This window comes from Peromyscus leucopus, chromosome 9 (genome assembly GCF_004664715.2).
Source record: "Peromyscus leucopus breed LL Stock chromosome 9, UCI_PerLeu_2.1, whole genome shotgun sequence".
NCBI lineage: Eukaryota > Metazoa > Chordata > Mammalia > Rodentia > Cricetidae > Peromyscus > Peromyscus leucopus.
Genome location: NC_051070.1, coordinates 78,082,272 through 78,103,926, shown reverse-complemented (window position 1 = coordinate 78,103,926; position 21,655 = coordinate 78,082,272). Strand labels below are relative to the sequence as shown.

At 43.7% G+C, this 21,655-nt stretch overlaps 1 protein-coding gene across 7 annotated transcripts in view; it reads right to left on the bottom strand.

The window, feature by feature from the left end:
• Positions 1–1,302: 1,302 nt before the first annotated feature.
• The window catches only part of Ddhd1 (DDHD domain containing 1), a 74,627-nt gene continuing 54,274 nt past the window's right edge, over positions 1,303–21,655 (bottom strand). For 4 of the 7 annotated variants that reach the window (XM_028873597.2, XM_028873598.2, XM_028873601.2 and 1 more), the window contains 7 exons: positions 19,111–19,373; positions 16,291–16,366; positions 12,003–12,152; positions 9,720–9,972; positions 8,630–8,821; positions 6,272–6,355; positions 1,303–2,231 (listed from right to left, as the gene is read on the bottom strand). In XM_028873597.2, coding sequence (XP_028729430.1) covers positions 2,050–2,231; positions 6,272–6,355; positions 8,630–8,821; positions 9,720–9,972; positions 12,003–12,152; positions 16,291–16,366; positions 19,111–19,373 — 1,200 coding nt within the window. In that variant the 3' untranslated portion in view covers positions 1,303–2,049. The remainder of the gene's footprint in view (positions 2,232–6,271; positions 6,356–8,629; positions 8,822–9,719; positions 9,973–12,002; positions 12,153–16,290; positions 16,367–19,110; positions 19,374–21,655) is intronic. The other 3 variants (XM_028873600.2, XM_028873603.2, XM_028873604.2) reach the window with 1 other exon arrangement.

Below are 21,655 nucleotides of genomic sequence, written 5' to 3'. Positions count from 1 at the left end.
GATGGAGAGACAAGAGCTAAACTCTCCATTGGCACTGATGAAATTATGAGCTGGAAACAGCTGTCCAGAGGTGGAGAACATCGACTTTTCATTGAAAGGGTGCTTTGAATGCTGTTCTTTCCAAGAGCTGACATAAACTCAAACAGTGAAATTCAACAGCTTTGCGGTGTGAGGAAAAGCAAGCACACATACTCCTTTGCTTACGAAAGCCAACTTTTCAGTTTATATCCAACACATACTCAACCACCTTTAACGATAGCTATACAATATGGGCTTAACTTTCCTGAGAATTAAATGAGACCTGCTAAATAAATAGGCTAATGACCTGCATTCATAGGAACCTCCAAATTTGAAAGATGCCTCAGCTCTGCTAAGATTCATCAAAAGCCTTCGCAGGAAGGGTTTTTGTGAGCCACGCACTTGGTCAGGCAGCCTTGGAATTCTAGAAGGAAGTGCTGAATGTTGAGCAGATTCAAGGGCAGCGAGGAACCGACAGTACCGAGGACCAGGAGTAACAGCCACCAAGCCCTGGGCTCTGCCACCCTGCAGAGAAAAGAGCAGGGCAGATGTGGGATCACCGGCTCTGCTTCCAGCAGCTACAAAATCCCTTCCATGAGAAAGAGCACCTTGAGTGGAACCTAGGGAGAGCCACCCAGAAGACAGTGTTGGCCATGGCAAGGACAGCTCCTGCTGTCTTACGTGAACCCCTCTTCTGTCAGAGTCCAGAATGTATCTGGAGGTTAATGCTGGGCTTCACAGTCATTCTCCAGCTTATTAACTGCAGACTACTCAGGGTCACATGGGGGTGAAGTCGTTAGGAAGCACAGAAAAGGGTATGGCCTGGCTTCGATGCAAACGCTCTTGATTTGCTGTGTAATCTAATGCAAGGCACTTCAAATATTGGTGCCTCAGTATATAAACATGTGACATGGTAGCATGTGTTCACTTACCTCAGGAAGCTTCTACACAGGTCGCTGAATGCACACTTCAGATGAAAAGCACTGTGGAAACAATTATAGCCCAGAAAACCCTCCAGTGCCTCAGTGTCCGTGGACTGGGCCCAAGTCTCCATGTTTTCCTTAGAGCTGTAAATATTACACATTGGTGACATCCCATCCTTCACATGTGTTAGCCGTTTGGCACACAGCTGTTTATATCTGTCAAGAACAGCCCACAGGTGTGTTCTAATTTCCCAACACAGCTAATGCATAACCCACTGTGGAGCCCCTGTGCTGGCAACTTTCAGCTTTCTCCGAGGTACATGTGACATCATAAAAAAAAAATTAGAAAAAAAAATTGAACTAGTGCTGTGTGAAACCATGTTTTTAATGAAAAACGAAACAAAGACAAACACAAAAAACCCCCAAAAACCTGAAAGTATGCCACAGCATCATCTGGTCATCTGAAGGTACAAAGATGGATTTTGAGAAAAAGGGGCCTCAACATGATACAAAAATGAATGTGGCTCAAAAGAAACATTAAAAATGTAATGTTTCATACACTGAACTAACTAGAGATAATAAATTATAAGTACAGTAGTTCAAATATTGCTTTCTAGCATTAGTTTTTTTTTTTTTTAAACAAGTTAGATTTAGAACTTTTTTAATTTGTTATATTCTTCTTTCAAAGGAACTGTGGACATGGAAGCCTTCACAGAATCAAAAACCATGATGCCACCTGTAGTCTTCACAGAACGTACTGGACTCTGACCACCTTAGAGTTATAACATCCTTAGATTAATACATTATATTAGACTCCTGGAGAACTAGACTGTGATGGCTGCCTTCACGCAGCTCTCCTAGACCCTCCACACTTCCATGCTTGTGATTCTCTGCAGGGGCTTGGCTAGACTCATAATCAAAATTATAGAAACAGTAAAGAACTTCTTTAGAACTGAAAATGTGTTTTTGTTCTCTTTTAAAAATAAAATAAGGTGCTTTTAAATTAAAGTATTTCTTGCCCTAAACAAAACTGGAACCTTGATATCTCCATATCTTGACACATTTTAACAGAAAAACAAGTTTTGGGCCATTCGTGTCCTTCAAAAGTTCAGATTGGATCTAGGCTGGGCTTCGCATCATCATCATGCTCATGTTTGTACATGAATGTCAGGAGGAACAGAGCGACGTCCAAGGATGACCAGTAGGCGGTGTGCGACGTGACGGCCGACCAATAGCGGCTCTCCACCAGGCCTTCTCGGAGTTCAAAGTCAATCCTGTGCTCCAGCTCCACTGAAAAGACAAGAGTTCATTGAAGATTATGGTGTGTTTGGTGCAGGCCGCAGACAGCTGAGGGGAAATCTAGCGAGCGGAAATGAGTTTTAAATGGTTACCCTCTTCACTCTAAATTTATGGGGCAGTAAAAAAGCCGAAGCTGTTAGGGTTCTACCAGTGGGCTCTATCCCATTGCTCCAGTCAGCAAAGAATAATAAGGAAAGGGAACAACAACAAAAATTCACTTGCTATCATGGCCTATTTCTGGCATTAGAAGACTATTTCTTATCTCCCTTCTTTGAAGAATTTCCTGCATCCCCGGGGAAGTGGGGAGGTCACCTGATGCCCCCTCATTGGGGACATGTTCTGTGGGGAAATGTTCCACAACAACCATTTTTTTAAAAAAATTTTAATTATTATTATTATTATTATTATTATTATTATTATTATTATCTTACAACAGTGTTCTTCCCCACTAGGCTGAATTCCTTAGAGGCAGCCGCCATACATATATCAACTGCATCTATTTAGCAGGGTCTAGCCTGTGCCTGTGACATTTGACATTCGACATTCAAGCACTCAAAAGAACCCACTATGTGGTGGGATAAATTAAACTGCGGGAATATCCTGCAGGAGGAAGGGCTTTCCCTATAATTTCCTGCCCTCAAACAATTCCGTGCACCCAATTAAGCCTTTCCCAAACCCACCAACAGTCCTTGCAATAGTGGAGGGAAATGCACAGATCAGGCTCTTGTCAAATCTTAACGGGCTAACGTAATGGACCCTCGGAGATAACACACTGGGAAAATGATATCACGAGTGCTGGAGGGATAGCATAAGCCTGGCAACCTAGGTTTGCTTCCTGGAATCCATGAAAAGGGTGGACGAGAGAAGCAACTCCACAAGGTGTGCTCTGACTCATGTATACACATCACTTACTTGCATATACACACAATACGTACTTTAAAAAATGGCATTATGCCGGGCGGTGGTGGCACACGCCCAGCACTCAGGAGGCAGAGGCAGACGGATCTCTGTGAGTTCGAGGCCAGCCTGGTCTATTGAGCGAGATCCAGGATAGGCACCAAAGTTACAGAGAAACTGTCTCGGAAAAACAAAAAACAAAAACAACAACAACAAAATGGCATTATTATATTCAGGGTCGCTTTTAAAACTGTTCATGAGCCATATAATACTTTGAATGATCTGTCTTACAAACAAAAACACCCAGGTCACTACCAGATACTTATTAACATCTCTGTTCAGTGCCAAAGGATGTTAAAAGTAAAAAGGAACAAAAACAAAGAAGGCTGGAGAAAAAAACTAGGTTTTGCTTTATATTGGGAATGTGGCAGTCACACATAAGAAATCTTACCACTCTAGAAAATAATTTTAAATAAATGTTTGGTAATGCTATTTTTTTTTTTGTTGTTGTTGTTGTTGTTGCTGTCATTGATTTTTTTTTGAGATAGAGTTTCTCTGTGTAGCCCTGGCTGTCCTGGAACTCATTCTGTAGACCAGGCTGGCCTCAAACTCAGAACTCTGCCTCCCCAGTGCTGGGATTAAAGGTGTGCCCCCCACCCCCCACCAGCTGCTAATGCTAATCTTAAACAGGGCTTGTTTTGTGGTAACAGTGGTTGACAATACATAAACATATAGTAGTTACCTTTCAGATATACTTTTCTGATTTGTAAATTTATCTATATATCCGCTCAGAGAAGATTTATACTTAAGAGGTGAAATGCCTTCTAGCCTATAAAATACTTGTATAAAATACCGACATAGAACTTTCACAAAGTTCTTTTAACTCTAAATTTTTCACTTAATAAAATAAAACTAATCCACAATGTCAGAAATTGCTGAAATCCATGTGGATTTAGGTAAGAATGCCCTAATCCTGTATTTTTGTACTCCATGGGCCTTCACGTGAGATTTGTAGGCACTCACTCCCACCAGACCAGAATAGGAAATGAGAAAACTGAATTCTCCAACGTGATACGTGGAGTCAAGATGAAGTAGGTTACAGAGAAAGAGAAGAGGCAAGTGTGAGATTTGGGAGGGTTCCACCTCAAATGCTGCGGCACGATCCTTTTTAGTCCCAAACTCTTCACTACACGTTCAAATCAAAGGCACAGTTTTCCTGCTACAGGAATTATTTGGCTCCACTCTGGTTTTAAGGTCCTGATTTTTTTTGAAATAGGGTTTCTCTGTGTAGCTCTGGCTGTCCTGGAACTTGTTTTGTAGACCAGGCTGGCCTCGAACTCACAGAGATCCACCTGCCTCTGCCTCCCAAGATTAAAGGAGTGTGCCATGCTACCACTGTCCTAAAACGCTGTTTTCATAAAGTGGTTACTCTATTTTATTATGGGCCCTTGTCAATCTTGTCACTTTTGGGGACATCGGTTATGTTGTTACCTAGACTGGCTTCGTCTGTGCTTTTCCACTATCACTGGGCTTGGGTTAGAGGCATCAAAATGCAAATTAGGTGGCCGGCTTCCCCACAAACCTGTTCTGGCCTCACAACTTCATGTCCTTGGTGCAGTTACTGCACATCTTGCTGACTTTGTGGGAGGATCAGGGCGGAAATGAAGAGGGTTTGTGCTCCCTCTCCTCTCTTCCTGTTATGTGGCTCACAGCCTCTCCCAGGAGAGAGATTCTACATGGCAGTACCATGTACTGCTGGACAATATGCTCTTGGCCAAACAGGTTCAGACGCAGATGGACCGCTGTCTCGGTATGATCATACCAAGACTTGTTAAGGACAACACAGGTGATGGATGCTCCTAGTTCCTCCAGCTGTCTGGGATCATGGGGAAGGAGAAAGTAAAATTACCTTGTCTTCTTTTTCTATGCTTCAAATACCTAAATGCAAACTCTGTTAAAAAACAGACAGACAGACAGAACTTGTTCCTGGGCAGGTGGAGAAAACAGAGCAGCTATGGCTGAAAACAGGTGCATGTGCACCCAGGCCGGACGGCGACACTGGGAGTCCCTCCTGAAGTGCTGTCCTTTTCTGTGGGGGTCTTCACACAGCACCTCTCGCTGGCTCGGAGCGTGGTAACGAGGCCAGGCTGGCAGGAACGGGCCCAGGGAGTCAGCCATCTCCGCCCCCCCTAGAACTGCAGTAAAAGCTGTGCCCAGCTTGTAAAGAGTGGGTTCTGAGGCTTGAACTCAGGTTCTCTTACGAGGATTTTCCTGACTGAGCTATTTCTCCAGCCCAATTACGTTACTTTTTAAGGAAATGTTTGGCTATATAACTGGCATTCTTATGTAAGGTAACTTCTTGAAGGCAATTTACTGAGTTAGGTCAATATAAACTCCTGCTCTGGAGGCAAAAAAAAAAAAAAAGGACCCAGCTTGTTTTACTCAAACACTGTTTGGGAAGTGTATCAAGTAATATGGTTTTTGATAATTGAAAAAGATGTGCGAAAAATTAAAGGTGGCTAAAATAACCAAAGAAAATCCTGAACACGTTTTTAACATCGAAGATAAAATTCACTATTAGTAAGAAAAACAGGAAAGGGAGAGAAACTCTAGAAGAAAGAATAAGAAATCAGTCAGTAAAGGAATTTTAAGTTGTTAGATAAGTCCTCAGTGATAGATTCGGAGTGTGGGGGACAGGAAGGCCGAGAACACCTCGGCGTCAGTATCACTGTTTATAACGGATCCACCGGGTGGGGAACGTTCTGTGTTCGTGTTGGAATGATTGTTAGCTGTGGCAGACCCACAACCCAATGCTGACGTCAGACGTCAGAACAAGCAGGAGCGGTGCGGTTCTTTGTACGGGAAACCTTCTTACATCTAAGTAGAGACAGGAAAGAAGAGCGGAATGTCCAAGGTCTCGAGGACAGTAAGGAAGACAGACAGGGGCCTAATGCTGTATTTTTTAGCATCTGAAGTGGTCATGAACTCTACCATTGAAGATGAGAAAACACACATATAGTCTGCAGTGGTAGCCTTGAGGCTGCTCTTCCAGAGGCTAGCCCAGTTCTCACTGAGCCTCTCTAAGTAGACCATTCTCACAGCGTGCCGAGCACCACCCCTGACATATACCATACCGAGGCTAGCATCTTTACTCTGCATTACATTTTCCGGGAAAAGAAGTTGTGGGAGATAAAAGAACGATTCTTGAAGTCTGAAATCTGTGAAAAAAAACAAACAAGATGCTGTAAAGTCAAGGCTGAGAGTTCAAAACGGCCTTCACTGTTGCGATGGCCAAAACGTTAGTGCAACCTTCCAAATGAGCTGAGTAAGCCTAGCACACACACAGAGAAGCACGCCCCTCGGTTTCCGTGAAGAGCTCCTTCATGGAAAATGTAAGCACAATTCAATTCTCAAGTGTAATGTCAGAATCTGTAGATAGCTCGAGACTCCTCAAACTTAGCACTAATTCAAGTTACCTAGAGGGCAACAAAACAAAACCAAACAAAAAACCCCTGAAAGAAACAGATCCTTTCCTTTCACCACATGTAACAAACACAGGGGCCCGGGAGAGGAAAGCATAAAATGCTCTACATCAAGCTGGTCTTTTCGGAAGAAATGACGGTGAGCCACACCAGAGGTGTCGCCTCGATGAAGACAGCGCAGGCCGAGCGACAACACTTCGTCTTCCAAGAGAGCACTTGGTCATGAGTTCAGTCTGTGTCCTCCTTACCCCCAGATAACGAGACCCAGAGACAGCGGCGTCAGAAGAGAGGCTAGCCCGAGGAGCTGAGGCAATCAGGGTGAGGAGGAGGGAGGGAGGAAGGAAGCTCAGTCACCTAATCACCACAGCCAAATTCCACAAAGACCGAAGGAAGAGAAGTTTCAGGACTGCAAGACAGCAATTACGGCAGAGAATCGGAATGACACAGAGCGATGCACGGAGGCAAGTCAAAGACTTACTAAGACAAATCCTGAGTGACTTAAGACAGAATCGGATTGTCAGAGGTCTGAGTTTAACAGTCCTTCTCTACGGAGAGATGACTATAGAGACTCATGATTAGCTCTGATACAGTCGAGCCCCAGGGTGGAATTTAACATGAAGACTGGTAAAGCATTTACATGCAAGCAAGCCAGACACCATGGCTGGGGCGCAGCTCAGCAGACTGTAGGCTGCATGCAGAGCACACACTGGGGCTAGGTCTGAGGGAGTATGTAGGACGAGTCTGTCCAGCTCAGCACCTACGGACTGCTCAACAGGAGGAAGAACTGGTTCTCTACCACCACTTGAGACACGTTCAGTGAAGTACCCCAAACCAAACACTTTCTTTGCTCGGACTCTGTATGTGTTCACTCCTTTTTCTGAGGGTCTCCACTGTCGCCGTGGGAGTCTGGCCCCAGGATGGGCCCTCTTGTTCGTCAGCGTCTCCGCTGTGCAGCAGCAAGACTATGCAGAACTGCATGTCACTAAAGTTTATACACTCACAGTCATGATTCTAGGTACAAATGACTGGACCATAGTGTAAGAACTCAGAGGAAAATGAATTTTATACAGATACCGAAGTCCAAAAAGAACTGTTTACACATGGTCCCCATGACTCACAAATATAAATTTTAGCACTCAAAAGGAAGAAAAATGCTGTTGGCCCAGTTAGGAATGCTCAGCCCTACTGCTAATCCACTCCGGAGGGGGTCGAGTGTGGAGGAACCATGCATTCCTCTGGGAGGCCACCTTGACTTGTCCTGGTTGCTGGTCCCTTCAAAATTCAGGGTGGCGGACACAGCAGGCACACAACGCTACCAGGAACTGCAATGAGGCCGCCACATGACTGGAGCAGTCCAATCCCTCCTGCTAGCTGCAGAAAGGGAGCAGCTGCTTTAGAACTTGCTGTCCTTATGGGACAGCAATGGGAATACCAAGGTCTTAGTGCGATTACTGGACACTTCCAAGTAATGTTCACTGATAGACTAGTGATTCACAGCTATGAAGGATTAAAAAAAATTGAAGTCCACTGGAAAAAGATAACGTTCCATCTTACTGCGACATGTACCCTCAGTGAAATCCCTACTGTACGCTAGGTAACTGGGCAGGGATAGAAGACACCCAGTGGGACACAGTAAACTTCCTCAGCTTTGGAGGTCTCACAGAGCTGGATGCCAGTGTGCCTGGCTGCAGGACAGAGCAGTGTTTCAGAACTCTCAAGGCCAGATACAGGCCACGTCTGTCAGTGATAATGTGGAATTTCAACCTTGGTGATTGTACTACAAATGTACTTTGTAAAAGCTAGAGGCACTCACCTCACAGACTGTCTTGTGCTTGATAATTTAGACCCTTGTGCTCCAGAGCCCTGGCTAAAACGATCTAGTAACTTCTCTCTACAGACACTAGAAAGTATTCTTTTCAGACCTGAGCGGGGACCTCCAGTATTCCCGCCCTCCCGTCCCTCTAGAAGCTACAGAGGTAGGTAAGCTCAAGGAGAACTGTGGGAACTAACATGCAGAGTCCAGGAAGCCCGAGCTGCTGTGCGGCAGGGTCTGGGTTGCCACGGTGGTGGTGGAGGGCGAAGAAACAGGCTTCTTCTCGTCTTCCGCTGTGTCTTTAGATGTCTCAGATGGCTGTGATGTTGAAGAACGTCCAAATCTCGAGAACAACATCCCTCCAAGGCCCTTTCCAATGCTAGCAGCCCCTGTAAGTCACAAAACGGGCAGTCACTCTGCTGACGCATCTCACAGCACACTGAAGAGCACCACCCACAATTACAGCCAAGGGCAGACGGGCCAAGCCCACTCATTTTCTTCCAGGGTGGGGACCTAAAACAATTCCAATTTCTATGTAGGTTTCTAAGTAAGAACGATGTTTAAAAGAATAAAGTTGTATAAATTCTAGGAATACAGATACATGAATATACAACTAAGATGGTATTGTATTCAAATGTTCATTATTATAAAAGTATATGGCAAAATTAAAATGTCTAACAAAAAGCTCATGCTGTTGACATGGGCATCTACCTACGATAATAGGCATACTTCTTACTAAATTTATTCTATAAAAAGCCTTCAATAACCTCTGGGCAGGAAGTCAAACAGCAAGCAAGTGTGGCAGGTAAGGCCTACTTATAGTGCCCTCTTGTGGCATTTGCATAAAGGACACTAAGCCAGAAATAAAGGACAAACTCAGTGGAATGCTACTGGAATACCCAATTTCTGTGCTGGCACCAGGAGTTACTTGAAGAGAGATGAGATAGCCGTTGCCCTAGGAAGCAAAAGCACTAAAGGACTTGACTTTCAGAAGACGTCAGAGTCCTGATGGGGAGGTTCTCCCAGAATGCAGAAGAGCGAGGGGAGCATGAAAACAACAGCATTTCTTAGGGTCCCTCCGCAAGTCACGGGGCCAAGACTACAGCGAGTGACAGAACGCTGCTTCTTGTTCTTCTCCATTGTAAGTGGAGGATGTCAGAGCTTCTGCTCAGTCAGCAGGGAAGCTGATTCCAGGAGACGGACAGCTGGAAGTTTTCTATCAGCCTATTTCCAACTTCCCCCCCGACTTAAGTGCTTCCGTTCACAGCTCGAAATGAGAGAGATTACCCAGTATGCTGGCTTTGCCAATGTTAGTTATGGATTCTCCATAGTGGCGCCGCGATAAGACTGGCGAGGTCACGGGGCTCGGGATATTGGCGATGCTTTCACTCTCTGAAACTGAGGTAGGTTCTTTTGCTGGGTTGAGAAAGTTTGGCTTCATATGCTCATAAGGTAGAGGATTTGAAGTGTTGTACCAGTGGATCTGGACCGGTGAGATGTTGCTGTAGTGTTTCAGAATCAATGGCTCTAATCTGTAGGCCTAGATAGATAAAAATGCACAGAAATACAACGTTAATACACAATGGCTGGATTTTAGTAAAATGTTTATCCCAAAGCTCTGCTGAGTGAGTAAATCTTAGAGCAGGAATTTTAAAAATGGCTTAAATACGCTTCTCTATTTTTCACTGTTAATATATGTGCCTGTCTAATTATATATTCTTAATGATGAGATTATAAAAAAACAACTGGAGTTAGTTTTGATTAATGGTGTCTATTAACTCATTTTCAGCGAAAAAGACCAAGTTTTACCACATTCTGATATGGTCTACCAAGATTTATGTCAGCCTCAAAAAATCTGAAGTGGTGGATGATAGCTCAAAACGTAGCAAATAAGGTCGATCTCTAATATTTAGTTCGTTTATTACACCTGATTTCAAACACATGACTCCAATAAGGGCCTAACTTGAAAGCCAACGAAAGGCTGCTGCCTACAGCAACGAGCAAGTCATCAGTCATAGGTACAGCGTCAGAGGCCCTTGGCACAGTGTCACTGTCACGGTTTGCCATTAGTTAGGCCACAGAATCTCAGAGCCATCTTATAGGAGGACCTTGGCCTAGCAAAGGTCCACACAAAGCATTAAAGAAAAACAGTGCAGCTTGGTGGCAAGATGCATGCTTAGGACATGGGAAGCGCGGGTTCAAATCCCAGAACCCAACACATAAAAGCCAAATTTGAGATGTACAAAGACGACAGAATTCACGTGTGCAGAAAGACACCTGAACACACAGACATGCTGGTCTCAGAGTGACTGCAGCTACTGCACTCTGTATCTGAGCCTCTGACAGACTGAGGCTGTCCTCCTGGCAGAAGCTTGCTTTCAGCTCTTCCGTTTCAGTTGGAGCTTTCTCTTAACACGGCAGTTGATAGCTTAAACACACAGGACTTTCTAAAATTCACATAGTCTGTCAGTCAGTGTTTGTTTGGTGGTAGCCAATGACCTTTCAAAAGACTTCACACAAGTATAATAAAGGCCAATTTCAGATAATTATTTAAAATAGTTTTACTGTGTGTGCGTTAGATTGACCATTATCCCTAACAAGATGTGAGAAAACTCGACTGTGTGGTGGAGAATCAGACCAGATTCCTCCAGTAAACTAAGAAAACTGAGCTACACTCCAGCCTAAAGTATTTGTCTTCTCTAAAAACCTCTTCTTGGCTCTCACTATTTACAACTAGATGTAAGATCTTAGACTGTTTACATTTAAAAAAGCAAATATAGTAGAAAATTGAAAAAAAATGAGTATTTTATACTTTGACTCAACTAAATGCATGGTTTTACCTTTCATGTTTTCACGAGGGTCTGTTAGGTCCATCTCAATTACATAGGACATTTTAGTAAAATAGCACTTAAAGCAGGGTTTCTGTATTTCCTGATTTATTGCTGTGTATGTACACTAAGACATACTGGACACTTGTGGGAATTGCTTTCTCTTCCATCACATGGTTCCAGGGAGTACTCTCAGGCTGTCAGGCATGGCGACAAGCACCTCTACCTGAGTTCTCTTGCCAGCCTTTAAAGCAGGGTTTAAGACTTCTGTTCCTAGGCCATTGGCATTATTACTGGTTAGGATTTGAAATTAATAGATGCTTGTCTCTTGTACTGTTGTCCAGGGGTATTATTTTTATAATTTTTTTTTTAAAGATTGATTTATGTGTATGTGCACCAAGGGTGTGAAGTGCCCATGGAGGCCAGAAGAGGGCTCCCCTGAAGTTGGATTTATAGAAGGTAGTGAAGTCACCTGATGTGGGTGGATCTGGGAACCAAACCCAGGTCCTATGCAATAGCTCTTAAGAACTGAGCTATCTCGCCAGTTCCTGGTAAGGTGTTACAAGAGAAGATCCTCTCTAGTATTTTATTTCATCAACTCTGAATGAACCAACACATGGGGTTAAAAATTTAACCTTTCCAATGAGATAGAAAATGAATTCTCTTGTTAGTTCATGGCCCCTTGCAAGGTTTCTCACAGAGCAACAGGTTCAGGATCTAGAAAGCTCACAATAAAACTCACCACTGGGTCTGTAGGATGAAAAATATTTAGTAAGCGATTACAAATCTCTCTAGGTAAAATGTGGTCTTGACTTCCAGTATTTCCTGGCCGGATGCCACGCAATGCCAAAAAAACTGCTAGTGGGGATCCCATACAGAAGAAATTCTCAACCTAAAATAAAAAAGCCATCCTAAATTTAAAAAATGATGAAGTGTTATTTTCAACAGAATCTGGGGATAACACATTACATAATAAAATACAAACAATAAAATTCCCTCTAAGTACGTGCTTTGTCTACATTACTTGTTAACTACATACTAGTCATTAATGATTTTATAACAATTTACTTCCAGGAGGGTTTTCAGTATTTTAAAATCTAACAAGTTGAAACTGAGAAAAGGAGGGAGGTGAGGAGAAGCAGTCACTGCGTCTAACATTCACTAGTCAGGGTGACTGAGCTGGGACACGTGACCACACTGCTAGACGAGGTGCTGTGATGGTCGGGACCAGCACGGGAGAGCTGACAGTGGCGGGTGGCAGGCACAGCGGAAGGACTGTCATACAAGAATGGAGCCTCCAACTCTGAGGGCTTTGCAGAGGGTGGGGTGTGCCACGACCAGTACAAGAGAGTAAGGGTTTCTATGGTTGAGACTGGGGTCTCAGGGCTGGGAGAAGGACAGACAAGACTGATACTCATATGGACTAAAGCAGAGAGAGAAAGGTACTGGATGATTTTTGAGAAAAGACACAGGTAAGACTGAAAAACTGTGTGTGTGTGAGCACGTGCATGAATCTTCTTGTCAGATCTCTAAGGAAGATGGGCTTAATTTATATCTTAGGCACTGAAGACCAGCACTTAATCCATACTCTGGGAAGCATAACCTGGTAGTAGTGTGTATGGATACACCAGAAAATTGAGATACTATTGATTTTTTGGGAAAAAAAATCTCTTGAAAGAAACGAGGCAAGTGATAATCTCAAGTTGGGTAGGCCCAGCTGTCATTCATAATGGGAACATTCGAGGATAGAGTGGGGTCACATGCTTGATTGGAGATGATAAAGAATGGGCCAGAGACAACAATATAATTTCATTGTCCGAGGAAACTGTCCCCAGATCTTATGTTTGTTCACAGTTAAGTCTGAGACCTCTGCAGTAAATGGGTGAAAAGTCAGAGCAGGGGATATAGAATTCTATCTTCTGCCATTCCCATTGACATCCACACCACCATCACTGTAGTCAGAGCACGTGAGGCTAAGAAAGTCAAGGGGCTTGCCCAGGATGTGCTTAGAACACGGACAGCCAGACACAGATCTACATTTAGTCAGCAGGAGGAAGAGAGAGTGAAAGAAAGAACCAGAATAAATGGTTCACGGAAGTCAGACTCTGTTCCTAATAGCCATCATCTGTCACCCTAACTATATTGTGACAGGGTCTTGGTCTCCAATTTTATGCACCTGTAACTCTTTCTAAAAAGATGACAGAATGACTTTTATTTTCAGAGTGAAAAAATATGCACGAATATTTACTTTGAATGAGTATTCTGAAGTGGTGCCTTTGTGTTTCTGAACCTAGAGCCCCCACACATGCCACCACCAAGCTGCCCAGCCCAAGGGAAAGCACGGCAAGGAACAGGGCACAGCTGGTATAAACCAGTTCTTATACAAAGTGGGACAAGAAGGTCTGAAAGAGAAAATACAGCCACACATGTGACTCATGTCTGTAATCCCAGTACTCATGAGACTGAGGCAGGACTGGAAGTCTGAGGCCAGCCTGGGCTACAGGGTAATTTGAGATTAGCCTGGGTTACTTGATATCAGAGGTTCTGTCTCAAAAAGCAAAAACAAGGGTTGGGGGGTGTGTGTGGCTCAGTGGGTAAGAAAGAGCATTTACTCTCTAGCTTGATGACCTAAGTTCGAATCCCTCATTCACATGAAGAAGCTGGATGTGGTTATGCAGGCTTGTCACCCCAGGATTGTGAAGGTTCTGAAACCCTGCAAACTAGTCAAAACGGAAAGCTTCTAGTTCAGTGCAAGATTCTATCCCAAGGCAGTAAGGCAGAGAGCTAGAGGAAAACATTCTGCTTCGTACTCTGACCTCTGTGTATGCAGGACAAACACCTGTATATTCCAGTACATGTCCCAGCACACCACCCCCACCTGCATATTCAAGTGCATGCACTGGCCCACCCCTACACACACACACCTGCATATTCAAGTGCATGCACCAGCTGCCCCCACACACTCGCACCAGCCCCTCAGTATACAAAAAATGGGTGACAAGAGGGAGCTATGACATTCTATGCACAACGCTTTCTGCACTGGCTAGTCACTCCAGAAACATGTGTTAAGTTGTTTCTTCCGTATTGTTTTGTTTATGATGACTGCAGTCTGACAAACAGAGGTACTGTTCTCTCACAGTCTGTTATGACTGTCAAATGATTTGAAATATCATCATGTGTGTACATGTATGATGTATATGTGGGGGCATGTGTGTGTCGTGGCACATATGTGGCGGTCAGAGGACAATTCTGTAAAGCTGATTCTCTCCTTCTGCCTTTGTGTGGGTTGCAGGGATTGAACTCACGTCACCAGGCTTGCACGACAAGCTCCCTTCCCTGCTGAGCCATCTCACCAGCCCCATAAAAGAATTTTGAAGACAAAAAGGAACTTTAGATACTTAGTTTAGCTTCCTCGTCTAGAGACAAGTCAAGAGCTGAGTTCAGAAATGGTACATGACTTGGCTAACATTACTATCTAGATAGGACAAAAGTCACGACCAAATCAAAGCTTCACTGTCCACACTGCACGCTGACAATTGTCACTGCTCTTTTCCTGGTTTTGAAGCTCAGTGGTTAACTGCAATAGGACGCCAGCATCCTCAAGGTCAATCCAGCTGCTGGTTATCTACAGGGAAAAACTTGTTTTCTCCTGACCCTGTTCTCAGATGGCCTTCTTAATTCTCAACTTCTATGTTTCCCTCCAAATAACAATGAGGAGCCTTTGTTAACCTATGCATGACTTGCATCAGAAGAAACCCGATTATATGTACAGGTTCTAGTCATGTGGTACTGAATTGATGATCATAATAGACTTAATGTGTCCTATCCAATTCTGTAGTAAAAAACCAGTTTTCTTTACCTACCAGATACATTTATACATTAGCATTAATTATATGTAATAGTGCTGGTATTCAAATTCTAGACTGATAACTCCAGAGACCATATTCTTTAAATGCATGTTTCAACTTTACCATTTGACACCCCCCCCCCCCCCCCCCCCCCCCCCCCGCACAGTGCCAACGACTGAACCTAGTGCCTTGTGCACACGGGCCAAGCTCTTTGCCACTGAGTTATGAGCCCTGCTCAACAATGTGGTTTTTAAATGTATGGTATAAACTCAAAGAAACACAGTGTGGGGGAGCCCAGTTACAGGGACCTGGCACCCTCTTATGGCCTCTGCAGGCACCAGGCACACATGTGGTTTTTACATATTCATATAGGCATTCACCCATGCTCACAAAAATAAATACCAGTTAAAGAGGAACTGTGTAAGCCATAGAGTCACCCCACACTTTAAGCTGCACACTAAGCTCCTGAGTGAGAAGGGAAACCCCAGGGGCGGCCATGTGGTGCACTGTGCAAGCAGAGGTCATGTTAGAGGCTCACCACTGCAGGGGAGAACGTATCCCAGTGCTGTCGTGCCGACGGCTCTAACGCCTTATGCGTTCCTAGAGCGCAGTTTTACTAGTCTAAAAACAAGTTTCACTCTGCCCCTCTCAAGCAGATGGCAGTTCCCCTTCTCTCCCAGCCCCTTGCCAAGTCCTGACAACTCCAGCCAAACTGACCCCGGGAGCTTTGCCTTGGGCTTTTGTGGAGACTTCATAAACGGAAGCGCCCAACTTTCTTCCCTGAATCCAGGCCAGCCTGTTTCCTTTTGTTTTCTTCTTGGTGCTGACCACATGTTTGGTTACTTCTAAACAGTCAACATTTCACACACCTGCCTCAACTCTTCCTCTCCTCCCTTTCCTTTTCTCTTCTGACTTGGCCAAATGTAAACTGAGGTAAAGAACAAGTGTTCATCCTCGATAGCACACCCCCCCCCCCCCCCCCCCCCGCCAGTGCACGACTGCTCTGCACACCGTTACAGTCTGGGGCTGGAGAACCATGTTGCCCACACTGTTCCTCAAAGCAGCAGCAGCGTCCAGGCACACAGTACATAACCATTCACGGCTAAACTTTCATTTGTCAGGGGTCCGCCCTCCAGAGTTCAAAAAGTACCGAGACAAGGAGAAGCTGGTCCCTTCCCTTACCTTAAATTTTAAGGCAGGTGTTTGAGTTACAGATGACGCCTTCAATCCATGCAGACGTTCTTCTATTTCCCTCAGCCTAGGAGGCAGTATGAGATCACACATACATACATTTATAGTTTCACTACAAATCATCATTGTATTAGAGGCTTACTATGTCAGGAAGCAAATGATGGCCCTCGCACTAACCCCCATCTGTGACAATGTTTAATTGTCCTTTAACATTTAATTAATGTTCCTGCCATACTGCGTAAGGCCTGCACAGGGACTTCTTATGATACCTGAATATACATAATTATCTACCTACCTACCTACCTACCTCTCTCTCTCTCTACCTACCTACCCTATCTATGTTGCTTTAAAATTATACTTTATACTCTCTTGTCCAATCTTTTTTAAAACAATGTTTTTCCCTTTTCTATATTTAGTAATGAATTTTATAGGTCTTTCATTGCATTGCCCTCACCTACTTTAATTTCTAAAACAGCCATTATTTGTCCATCACACGAGGAATCATGTTCAAGCCTTCTGCTTTGTCTCTGCTAAGGACATCTGAGTCACGTGTTTTATTACATTCTTCAGTTGTGCTCACATCTAATACATTTCTCAAGAAAACTACAACTCACTTTCTAAGACAGACTTAATTACATGTATATGCATTTCCTTCTGAGACAATCTCATGTAGCTTGGGCTGACTTTGAACTCCTGATCCTCCTGATTCTACTCCCCAAGTGCTGAGATTACGGGCCTGTACCACCATGACTACATTTAAAATTTTTTAAAATGTTTTTAGATTTCATCTTTAATCATGTGTGTGTATGTGTGAATGGATATGGACACCGTGCCTGCACAGAGAAGGTGGTGGTGTGAATAGATGTGGACACTGTGCCTGCACAGAGAGGGTGGTGGTGTGAATGGATATGGACACCATGCCTGCACAGAGAGGATGGTGGTGTGAATGGATATGGACACCGTGCCTGCACGGAGAGGGTGGTGGTGTGAATGGATGTGGACACCGTGCCTGCACAGAGAGGGTGGTGGTGTGAATGGATATGGACACCGTGCCTGCACAGAGAAGGTGGTGGTGTGAATGGATGTGGACACCGTGCCTGCACAGAGAGGGTGGTGGTGTGAATGGATGTGGACACCGTGCCTGCACAGAGAGGGTGGTGGTGTGAATGGATGTGGACGTGTGCCTGCACAGAGAGGGTGGTGGTGTGAATGGATGTGGACGTGTGCCTGCACAGAGAGGATGGTGGTGTGAATGGATGTGGACACCGTGCCTGCACAGAGAGGGTGGTGGTGTGAATGGATGTGGACACCGTGCCTGCACAGAGGATGGTGGTGTGAATGGATGTGGACACCGTGCCTGCACAGAGAAGGTGGTGGTGTGAATGGACGTGGACACCGTGCCTGCAGAGAGAGGGTGGTGGTGTGAATGGATATGGACACCGTGCCTGCACAGAGAGGGTGGTGGTGTGAATGGATATGGACACCGTGCCTGCACAGAGAGGATGGTGGTGTGAATGGATGTGGACACCGTGCCTGCACAGAGAGGGTGGTGGTGTGAATGGATATGGACACCGTGCCTGCAGAGAGAGGGTGGTGGTGTGAATGGATATGGACACCGTGCCTGCACAGAGAGGGTGGTGGTGTGAATGGATGTGGACACCGTGCCTGCACAGAGAGGGTGGTGGTGTCTGATAAAGGCCCTGGGGATCAAATTCAGGTCCACTGAAAAGTCTCCCTCGATCTGCACATCTGAAAACGCCATTCTGAGGGCTGTCATCTCATTTCCTCTTGTGTTTGTGTAGACAAGGTTTTCCTGTGTAGCCCTGGATGTCCTGGAACTTGCTCTGTAGACCAGGCTAGCTTCAAACTCAGAGATCCACTTGCCTCTGCTTCTTGAGTGCTGGGATTAAAGGTGTGTGCCACCACACCTGGCTAAATGCCATTTTCTTCTGAGACTAATAATCATTTTGCTATCGTAATATTTATGTCTACGGCACCTAATAAGTTAAGTCCCGAGACAACTACTCTAAAAGTAAAACAAAGCCAACACTTTGAATAAAAATTTTTGTCAATTGACTCCGCTGTCTTTATAAAATGCTAAACTATCAGAATCAGTGTTTTTCATTATAAACTTGTATCAGTAAGAGGATGAAGAAGATGGAGAGTGCAAATATAAATTGAGATAATGATGTAGCAAAGGTCCCAGATGGTCATATAATCATTAAATCTGTTTATAATTATATACTATATAATTGTTAGTAAAAATAACATGTAAAACAATTTGCCAAGAATAACGAAGTTTTAATACTTTTTTCAGAATAACAGTAATAAAGGTGCAGACCGACCTCTATACACCAGCAAAACAAATGGTTACACACTGCAAACCCTGAACAAACTGTGAGCAGAGATGGAGGGCGGCAAATGAAACTCTTCTGTGGAAAAATGCATGTAAAAAAAAAAAGTATGAAAAGGACTAACTGAAAGCTAGGTTAGGTATGGTATCTAGTAACCTTTACCTTGTACAAAGCATAAAGCTTTTTCTTTTTTACTTAAAATTTTAATTATAACTACACTTGTGTTTGTTGTGTGTGTATGTGTGAGCACAAAAAAGGGCATGTACTTCCTGGAAATGGAGTTCAAGGAGTTGTGAGCAGCCTGATGTGGGTGCTAGGAACTGAACTCTGGTCCTCTGAAAGAGCAGCCTGTGTTCTTAACCATGGAGCCACCTCTCCAGACCAAAGGCTTTCTTTTAAGAACATTAGCAATTCCGTAAGGACATTTCCAACTCTTTCAAAACTTTAGGTTGTTTACCGTCGTTTTGTGATATAGAGTTCATCAAGAAGATGTCGCTCTTCATAGCTCATCCATCGTTCATCAGGCAGCTCTTCTTCCTTCTGGAGCAGCTGCTCATATAGTCGAACTGGATTCCAGCCCATCATGATGTCATAAGTAATTACACACCCCAAGGAATGGGACACTATTGAGACTTTACCCCCTTTTTCTTCAAAGTCTGGATTCCGAGAACAGAAAAGGGAATATAATCGATTCAGCTCTTGCTGAAGGCCTTTAACTAGCTGTTTGAAATAAGAAAATATAATCAGATTAGATTTTTCACTGAGTGCTATAAACCTTATTTCTAAATGTATTACGAAGAAAAACAAACAAGACTGACGAAATATAAACAGGTTATTCAATTTACTCAGGTGCATTAAAAAGATACAGAAATGGAGGTATGTCTATATGCTACACACCCTACCATTAGCACAGAGTACACCACAGGCAGATGTTACCCATGAGGATCCTTTTGCAGGTTTTCAGTCAATTACACTAGCCAGCTGTTCTATAGACAGAAATATACTTCCTTTTAGATTCTAATAAAATTTTCAAAGATCCCTGGAAATTCCTACTTCATTGCAACTCACTATATGTCAATTGTAAATTTTCACAGTGTGTGGGTTTTAGTCATAGTACAAAAAGAATACAAATTTATAATAGATATATTAAATATATACTATGTAGTTAATAGAACGTAGTAAGAGGCTACTGTATGGAAGAATCACCAAGAGACCTTGACGGTTCAAATCTCATCATGTTGGTGACAGAGAAAAATAAAAGATGACTTCTGTGATTGAGATTAACTAATAAAAGCACTGACGTGAAGCAGCTCAGTACGTGGTCTTTGTGAAGCTACTGAATAATCCCTCCCCCAAATCCACAAGAAGGCAGCTTATCTTTCCAACGTGTCCTGGACCCTGATCTGAAGTTCAGCCCAGTCCTCTCTTCTTACTGTTTCTTCTATTTGGTTATGAATTTTCAGTTTTTATTCATTTTATCTCATTACTTCTTTTTCAAAAATTTATTTTTATTATTTCATGTGCATTTATGTTTTGCCTGCATGTATATTTGTGTGAGCGTGTTGAATCCTCTGGAACTGGAGTGGTAGGCAGCTATGAGTTGCCATGTGGGTGCTGGGAACTGAACCAGGGTCCTCTGGAAGAGCATCCAGTCCTCTTAGCCACTGAGCCTTCTCTCCAGACCCATCTCATTCTTAGCAAGCCAGCCATTGTTCTGACAGCTTCTATTTTAAAATCATGTTATATCAAGAGACAACCAAACTCTATCAGCTGCTACTGAACACTCTTCACCTGATGGCATACACTGGCATTCACTCTTGTACTTTCTGACTGGGAGGCTCAGTGATGACAGGCACGAAGCCCTGGCATCCTCTGTTGACATCTAAGCATTCAATAAAACACTGAGGCTAATCTGAGCTACTGAAACTATGGAATATGTCTGATGTAATATATCCTGGCAATGAGACAGAGAGGAAGAGTCCTGTGCTTTGGTGGCAATGGTTCTCCAATTCTCACATGTATCAGAATCACTTGGACAGACTGCTCAAAGTGGACTGCTGGGCTCTGGCTCCGAGTTCTTGACTCAGGGGCTCTGGAGAGCCTGGGAATTTGCATTATAAACAAGTTCCTGGAAAATGCTGGTGCTGTTGGCCTGAGAGCTCTACTTCAGGAACTACTAGTTCAAGAACAAATAAATTTAAAAGCCTTTTAAGACATGGGCTGTAGGTGAAACTAAGGAGTGTGCAATGCAATGTCACTCTGTGTGCTGCTCATTAAGGGAGCTGTAATTCTTTGGAGGGAGCTCTTACAATATCAACAATCCATAAGATTAAAAACCTTCCTTCCTTCCAATCCATGCAGCAGTTTCAGAGAAAGAGCACGGGTGTGCTTTGCTTGGGATTGAGAACGTTGTGTATGCTTGGGCAGTGAGACACTGACCTAGCTCTGTATTATTATTTACTTACGAAGGTTTTGATTCTAAGGTTTATACTAGGTAGACACAGAAGTACTTCAGTACACTGGCAAAAAGGACCCAATTTTCATGTTTTTTTTTTTTTTTTAAAAAAAAAACACAACCCTCAGAAAGTGGGAATTGAGAAGGACCAGCTGACACACGGCCTTGTCCCTCTAACCCTGGCTCCTCTGTGACCATTAACAAACTTAGGATTTTTCCCTTAAGAAGCTCAATCTTGGAGTCAAGAGATCAAGGGGTGACCTAACTTAACTGCTGTGGAGATGAGAGTGCCTTCTGTGGCACCTCTGGCTGGTGGTGGCTTAGCATCCACCCCGTCCCTTGTTTCCATGTTGAAGGGAGTGCCCATTCTTTTGAGGCAACTTTGCTACTACAAAGGTCTTCACCACAGTAAACAAACACGCTCCTCCTATTCACTGATTATTTTACTTTCTATGTTAAAGAGTAATATGAGGGGGTTATAATTTTTCTGATTATTTTTGGTGAATGACTTATCTGCATACATGCCTGTGCAACATCCATGCCTGGA